The sequence below is a fragment of the Lactuca saligna genome, chromosome 1 (genome assembly GCF_052625555.1).
Source record: "Lactuca saligna cultivar CGN05327 chromosome 1, ASM5262555v1, whole genome shotgun sequence".
Classification (NCBI taxonomy): Eukaryota; Viridiplantae; Streptophyta; class Magnoliopsida; order Asterales; family Asteraceae; genus Lactuca; species Lactuca saligna.
Window position 1 is genome coordinate 26,651,174 of NC_136417.1, and position 8,754 is coordinate 26,659,927.

Below are 8,754 nucleotides of genomic sequence, written 5' to 3' on the forward strand. Positions count from 1 at the left end.
CGGATTTTTACTCATATCTTTAATGCATCAAGAACCATGCTTCTGAGTTTTAAAACACCTGATTGGGAGGAATCAACATTGCAAACATCAAAGATCCCTAAAGCTATTTGAAAGCAAGGCCCAGGTTATTGATCTGGAATCCTGATTTCCGGATGTTTAGGAGATCAACATGTAGTGTTGGGTAGTGATCAGGAGGCGATTCATTTGAAAAAAAAATTAGTAGAATCTTTTTTTATACATCATCATACATATGAATACACATACAAACAAGTTTGCATTTATTTTATCACGCATTCTAATGGAGGTCCTGCTTATGAATGGTCAGGGAAGGCTTCCTTGCCAGATCAGAAAGGGAGTAATAAAATGTAAAGATACAATCTTCAACCCAGTCGAGCCACCTTCTACGCCACCAAGGATTGGTGTAAAGAATTGCAACAAATCCAGATAAGAAGACAACACATGTGGAACTAAAACTTCCGTAGAAGCATGCCATATCGATATCATACCATTTGTCATTGTCTTCTTCTTCATCTGATGGACTGGTCAGCTGTGAATTAGTAGTTGTGCATTTCTTCACGAGTGGTAGTCCACAAAGAAGTGGATTCCCTTCATAGCTTGCCTCCGAGAAGGTACCAAACTGTGCAGTAAATTCTGGGAGTCTGCCTGATAGATTGTTGTGAGAAACATTAAATACTTGTAGAAAAGTCAGTTTAATGAGTTGTGATGGAACTGTGTCGGTCAAACCATTTGAAGAAAGGTCCAAGCTCTCTATTTTTGCAAGATTTGAGAAGCTCACAGGAATGGGTCCAGTCAGCTGATTGTGAGACAGGTTTAAAGCACGAAGTTGGGTTAAGAATCCAAGTTGTTGTGGGATTTCACCTGTTAGCTTGTTACAGGAAAAATCCAATCCCGCCATGTAATCAAGTATGTCTCCCTTGTAGCTGAGAAAAAGCCTTTTTGTTGTAAACTCAACTTCATCATCTGTTTCGAATGCATAGAACTCGGAGTTGCTAGAAAACGACCACCGTAGAATCCTCCCGTAATTGAAATAGGGACCAAAGGAAAACCCCATCATGATAGTTTTTAGGAAAGCAAGGTCGGTTGGGCCGGTAATATTTTGAAGGCAGCTAGGTACCGAACCAGAAAGTGAGTTACCAGATAAGTCTAACAAACTCACTTTACTTAATTGACACAACTGCTTCGGGATGGAATCGCTCAAGTTGTTTTTTCTTAAAAGAAGAATCCTTAAAGTGGATAGTTCACCAAGAAATGTAGGAATCCTGCCTGACAAGGAGTTGTCGCCAATGTCCAAAGTCAAAACCCGAGTCAAATTACGAAAGGATTTGGGTATTGATCCAATGAATTTGTTGGAACCCAAAAGAAGATGCTCCATGTCTTGCAAATTCAAACAGGACGGGATGGGTCCGGAGAAAGAATTATGGGAGATATCAAGAAATGAAAATGGAGCTGCTCCACAAGGAAACCTGCCTTCAAAACTATTATTTCTCACCACCAATTCAGACAAGCTACTCATGTTGCCTATCCAATCAGGGATGATGCCTGTAAACAAGTTATTGCTAATATCCAAAAGCTTCAGAGATTCATGAGTTTCCTTGCTGCTATTAATTCCAATCTTCCCTGTGAAATGATTGCTGTCTAAGTAAACAAATTGGAGTCCACCCCAGCTTAAGCTTCCTGAGAGTACCTCGCCATGCAATTTGTTGTTTGATAGTTTTAAGAAACCCCACCAAGAGACATTTGTAAACAACCCCTTTGGTACTTCTCCAGATAACTCATTATCAGATAGACCCAATATCCATAATTCACTCAATTCACCGACTGAGGATGGGATAACACCACTTAAACTATTCATGGACATATTCAAATACTCTATGTTGGGAAAGAACTTTGGTATATCGTCGGGAATAGTACCTATCATTCCATTTCCAGACATATCCAACAACTTCATATTAGCATTCCTATACAAAGGCATATCGACAAACAAGTTGTTCCTTAGAACAAGACGTTCCAGATACGTGTTGTTTTTAACCAACCAATTTGGGAAGTGTCCCTCCAAGGAGTTCTGTGACATGTCCAGTTGCCGTAACTTGTGCTGGTGAAGTAGAAACCCAGGAGGCATTTTCATATTACAATTAGATAGCTCAAGAATTTCCAACTGAAACATTGGAATCCAACCTATAGGCTCTTCTGTTTCCACCTCAAACTTGTCATTGTCGCTTCTGAATCGAACGAATTGAAGCTTTATATGATTGGAGAAGGAGCTGAAGGAGAATGAACCTTCAAATACGTTATGACTAAAATCAATGTACTCTAGAGATGTAAGATTAGCAATGAGTGATGACGCAAGTATTCCCGTGAATTGATTTGAAGAAATATCCAAAAACTTAAGAGATGACAGATTTTTCAAACAATCAGGCAGAGTTCCATGGAGCATGTTGTTGCTAAGATCCAACTCATGGAGGTTCTTCAACTCACACAACCCTGTCAAACGACAAAAAAAAAAAAGGTTCTGCGTAAGCCATGAAAACTAAATTTACAAAAGATTAACCGTCAAGAAATATATAATATGGCTTGCATTTGCATGTTCATACGGCTTCAAAAAGATTAACCATCGAGGAAAGGTAAGTTTACAAAATAATCACAACAATGCAACGCACATCATGCTTTAGATAACTTACCATGATCTGATAATGAGCCATCAAGATTATTTTCAGAAAATGAGAGAGCTCTTAGGGATGATAATGTCTGTATTGCTGATGGGATGCTGCCAACAAAACTGTTTCGACTCAAATCTAAGACCTCCAAACGGTGGAAAGATGCAAAAGCTGGATGACAACAGAGAGTTACATATGTATTACAAGTCATGTATGACGATTGCAATAATAATTATGTTAATTGAGTAACGACAAAAGAACATTACCTTCCATTGGTATGGTTCCATTGAAATAATTACCTCTCAAGAGGAGGACTTCCAAATCAGACAAATTAAGGAATTCTGAATTAGACAGAGAGAGAGAGACATGTCAATCAGTTTGATAAAACAATTAGGAAAAACTGAATGAATATATATATATATATATATATATATATATATATATATATATATATATATATATATATATATATATATATACATCGTTTTAAAAATCGTCAGAAGCGTACGCCTTGAGGCGTGCCTTAAGGCGAAGCGGACCATGGCCGAACTAGAGGCGCCGCCTCTGTGGTTGGATTTGAGACATACGCTTCGTCCAGGTGAAACGTAGATGAATCGGTAGAGGCGGTGCGTTCTTCAGAAACGTACGCCTTGAATTTTTAGTCTAATTTTGACTATTTTCTTTTCCAATCCCACCTGGTCTGCATCGCATCTTGCAATTCTTCATCAATTAATGAAATTGATGTTCCATACATTCAATTGAGTCTACCAGATGTTGTTTGGATATCCAATTTCAGAAACATACGCCTTGATTTTTAGTCTAATTTTGACTTATTTTGACTTTTTTCTTTTCCAATCGCACTGTTCTGCATCGCATCTTGTAATTCTTCCTCAATTGATGAAATTGATGTTCCATACATTCAATTGAGTCTACCAAATGTTGTTTAGATATCCAATTTCTTGATCCCCACAAACATTCTGGCATAAATTGGATGCATATGACCAAAATTTATAAAAATATATGTTCTGACCCTGGAGATTCAATTTTATATTACTGTAGTTTCAATTATATGTTTAGTATTTTATTTTTTATAAGATATATATATATATATATATATATATATATATATATATATATATATATATATATTTTAATTACGCCTCGGGCATAAGCCCCGAGGTGGGATTACGTTCTTTTAAACCTTATATATATATATATATATATATATATATATATATATATATATATATATATATATATGTGTGTGTGTGTGTGTTTATATTTTTCACTTAGATGCGGTTAGAAATAACTATTATATATATATGAATCTGAATACATTTTCTGTCGTTAAGTTTAAAATGTGACTGAATTTCTAGAACTATGCATTTTCAAGACGTGCCTTCCTTTTGTGATGTCAATTTTGTAATGAATGTGATTTCCACAAACCAAATCTTTTTCATGCAACTATTTTTGTGATGCCAAGTTGGCAAGTTATAAAAAGAAACTGCTTATTTGACATCATAAAGATAAAACATTATATTTTATTTTACAAATTCCATAAAGCATATACAACTGAAAAGCTATAAGGATACATATATGTAATTATTAAAAAAAAAAAAGTATAAGTATAAGATGCAGGAATGATTATACTATCAAGTTGCACATTCAATATGTTTAGTCAACATTCACTTTAGTGTTTTAAATGTAAATTTAATGCATAAAAGAACTAATGAAATCAATATACTATAAATATCTACCCATGACCATGAAAAATTATTTTATATGTATCAATTATTTAAAGATAATATTTCTGTCTTCTGTAGATAATAAATGATAATTACAATTACATAGAAATTCAGACATGTATACTAAGTTTCTTGGACTTTGTGTCCCTCATTCTGCAGGAAATTTCATATCGGCACCACTAGTTTGAAACATAAACAAAAGCCCCCCTCAATGTCACCTATTGCGTCTCTTTATTAACCAAGTCAATGCAACCGAAACACTTATACATCTCTATGTGTGAAGATCACACATAGACCATAGACATGACACAACATCCCACAAACACTCTATAAATATAGGTTCTCATGCATCATACCAAATTGAAAACAAGATAAAATCAATCAAGTTCATATGGTCTAAAAATGATACTCAAACAACTTTGGAAAGAAGTATATACAGTCATAGGAGGTACCTTGAGCTGGAAATGATCCCGACATTTGATTGTAGCTAAGATCCAAGTTTGTAAGCGATGAAAGGGCTTTTAGAGATGTTATGACGCTTTCATTAAACCAGTTGCCCGCAAGATTTAAACTTTTCAATTTCCTCAATATGGAAACCCTCTCAGAACCTACATTTAGGAATCCAATCGAATTTATAAGCTCTAGCCAGTTTCATACAGCCACAGAGCTCTGATAAGCCCCAACTTAGCATGGATTGCTTTTAGTTGAATTGCTTTATTATAGTTATTTTATTGTCTGTTTTGGGTCCAGGGGTAGTTTGGTCTTTTTTAGTATTATGTCTGTTATTGGTTGTTTGTTATGTTGGGAGCACTAACTTTGTCCCAGGTCTGTTTTAGGGGACCACTCCCCTGAGTCATGTCTAGTTTAAACTTTAAATATATACCCCTGCAGGTTTTTGTTTAGGTAGCTAAGAATTAATTTGTAAAATGAACTTTGTTCTTCTTCGAGAGTCCATTCCTCTCAAATGAATGGGAAAACCCTAATCTATCTTATCAATTCATAGTTTCATTATCAGATTGTATGCAAGAATGAATAAGGGTCTATCAATCTCTTTTGGAGAACGTATACAAGTACATATCTATATCCGTTTTAAGCATTGTAAGGCTTCCATTAAAAGAATTGTTTATTATATCAGACCAAGTGACTTGATTGTAGTGTATTGCAGTAGTAATATCTCTACCACAGATAATCAAGTCCTTATTGCGATTTTTCTGTCCCAAGTAAAGAAAGGTCATATTTTAAATTTCACACATGGATGAGTCATTCTGTTATGGTCTTGTAATGTTGCAAAAGAGGGATTTGTGTACAAGTCCAAGGTGACTTTATTGGCATGATGTTTTTATGATGATATTGCTTACCTTGAACCTCAAAGGTACCATTGAAGCGACAATAGCTTAGATCCAACACCTCCAAGTTCTCTAAAGCACCAAATTCTGCAATTCATGTGAGAAGGATGTAAGTATCTTTAAAACAGGCATTTATGCATGTTAACCATAAAAAAGAAGAAACGAAAAAGACACAAACCTACCATTGGTAGGGAAGTTTCCATTCAAGCTAGTGTCGCTAAGATCCAAGACTTTGAGTGAAGTGAGTGTCTTTAATGATGGAAGGATGTCGTTATCGATATCACGATTCCCACTAAGGTCTAGTACCTCCAACTTCTTCAAACTCGACAGCCTTTCAAGCCCTGCAAAAGAAAGAGAATTTTTTAACACAGGCATCCTAGCCTTTTGATATTGAAAGGGCAACTTTCTAAGCACAATTGGTAAATACTAAAAAGCTGTAGCATGATTTGCAGGATCTGAAGTACACATAAAGTCTTGTGTTTGGTCTTTTATATATAGAAAAACATTATCCAACCATTAGGGTTCCTAAGAAGCGTCTTTGAGTGCATAAATTAGTTGGATGTTATGTTCACGAATTTGAATAGAGTCGACTTACTGGAATGTTTTGCTCAAAAAAATATGATGTTGGAACAAGGTGAAAGAAATACTAATTAAAGCAATTAATCATGTTGTACCTGACTTCATGAACTCTTTATCAAGAGAATTCTGTGACAAATTGAGACTTGTCAACTCTTTAAAATGAAGAAACAAGGAAACATTCAATGGCCACAGCTTGCTTTCATCCTTATACCAGTAAGCATCGAACCCTATCACCCCTCTTAAATTGTACAAAGAGAGGTCTGTCACATGCACTGTTGTTGTGCTGCAGTTGATCCTCTCCCAATCACAGCAGTTGCTGCCACCATCCCCAGGGGTACCACCACCATAATCAACCCAGGTAGGGAGAAAATTATCAATTTCAGAACCATATGACTTCATATAGGAGGTTTTGATTTCCAGTAGTGCCTTTCTCTCCTCTTCTACACAATCCCCTTGTGTATGCCCAGCCATTATTAGAATATGTATCATCATTAACATCAACAGCCAACATAGCAATGATTTATGCTTACTACAAGCCCAACACTCCATTTTAGCAGCTAATGGTGGCTTTGTAGAGACACTCACAACATTAAACTTCCTGTTAGGTTTGGTTTGCTTAGCTTTGCTTGGAAAACATTTGATATATGATGAAATGAATATGTATGAATAATAATAATTTCCACACATAAGTCATCAAGTCAATGCTCAAAATTTCCACACATAAGTCATCAAGTCAATGCTCAAAATTTCCATACATAACTCTATTCCATCTATTCCATTGTCACTTTGTCAGTGACTCCTTCAACTTCACCCTTTCCCTTTTGGAGTATGATACACTCCCAAACATTTATGACACGGCATTTGTTGACTCTTCAATTAATGAACTTCTAAGTCTCCAATTGCCCTATTAAATTTTTGGAATTACTTACAAAATCAAAAATATTTACTAACTACACACTAATATCAATTACATCATTTCCATTTAATTTTACTGAAGTAAATAAACAAACCTAAGAACAATTTGACAAAGAGAATGACTGCTGTAATTGATAGATATTTTTATTTACACGTTTAATTCAAAACAGAGATCAATACAATTTTTTTTATACATTTTGCTCTTGCTTTATGTACTTCTCATACTCCATTCTGCATTTCATGTTTATTTTTCTCAAAAAGGCTACTTAAAACTTGAGCTCTTATATTGGTACCCAACAATATTTATAAGGCCGCTACATCCTACTTCTGAGTAAAAACTGAATAACTAAGTATCATTCATTTAAAGGTAAATTATATTTTGATCCTCAAGTTTAACTTCTTTTTTAGGTTTTGATTCAAAAAAGTTGTCTTACAGATATTTTATTATTTATGTAATGTAATTTAAACCATATTAAATTCAGTTGACCCCACCTCCCCCATCCACGTCCCCTCGTTTTTGAAACACTTATGCAGATTCATGATGGTGAAATCAGATGTGAAACTGAAGAGTGAGGGTTGATCTCAATTAAATGAGCCTTTTATTGTGTTTGGCAAAAAAAAACTTATGTATTACTTATTAGCTTATAGCTTATTGGCTTATAAGCTAATAAGTTAGAGGGAGTTAACTTTTGTATACTCGTAATGACCAGACTCGCTAACCTCCTTGTGATTTCCAGGGACGGGTTCTATAAATTCCTGGTAAACAGCCAGATAAGAGCCATTGCTAGAGATCACCGTACCCGGAAATGAAACCGGCTTCGATTTTGAAATTGTAACAACCCTAACCCGATGAGTAGGCCCTTTCGCCTCCCTTCCTTTCCTCCTCGTCTTCTCTAACCAAATGATCATTTTCACCACCATTGGCCGACGACGGCGATGAAACAGCGTCTAAGCCCTCAATTTAGAGGGTTTTGTATCAGTGGTTAGAGGTTGCAGACAGGGGCGAGAATGGGTGGGAGTCATAGTAGGTTCGATAAGCAGTACACCGTCGACGCTGGACGGAAAGGGAGCGGAGGATTAACGGAAAGGTGGAAAGGGTTTTAACGGGAAAGGGAAATGGTAGAATTAGGTTTGGTGGGGTTGAAGGGCGGGGGGTAAAAATCAGGGGAATTAGGGCTTAGCTTTTCAAAACCAAAAGTCCTTTTTGGAAAAGAAAAAAAAGCAAAAGATGTTTAGCAAACTGGTTTTAAAAGTAACTTTTGAAGTTTTTACATAAGGAAAAACAACTTTTTGGAAAAGTCAGGAAATCCTGACTTTTTGTAACTTTTTCAAAAAGTACTTTTGGGGTTTGAAAAGCTAAGCCAAACACCCCTAAAGATTTTTTATCACTTAACTTTTGTGCATATTTAGTCACTTAACTATTTTTAAGTTTTGAAATAACATCAAACTTTTGCCTTTGTGCTCATTTAGTCACTTAACTTTTAGTTTGGTCAC

The 8,754-nt window shown here is 35.5% G+C and overlaps 1 protein-coding gene across 2 annotated transcripts; it reads right to left on the minus strand.

The window, feature by feature from the left end:
* Positions 1-203: 203 nt before the first annotated feature.
* Positions 204-8,353, minus strand: LOC145029799 (receptor-like protein 15). Of its 2 annotated transcripts, none has more exons than XM_078978261.1 (8): positions 8,061-8,353; positions 6,441-7,249; positions 5,949-6,107; positions 5,779-5,853; positions 4,873-5,028; positions 2,942-3,016; positions 2,700-2,846; positions 204-2,502 (listed from the first exon to the last, which is right to left on the minus strand). In XM_078978261.1, exons 2-8 carry the CDS (start codon positions 7,030-7,032, stop codon positions 296-298), a joined length of 3,411 nt encoding a protein of 1,136 aa, XP_078834387.1. In that variant the 5' UTR covers positions 7,033-7,249; positions 8,061-8,353; the 3' UTR covers positions 204-295. The 2 variants fall into 2 exon arrangements, with proteins under 2 accessions (XP_078834387.1, XP_078834385.1); XM_078978259.1 differs by having other exon boundaries at positions 7,981-8,353.
* Between the last annotated feature and the right edge of the window lie 401 nt (positions 8,354-8,754).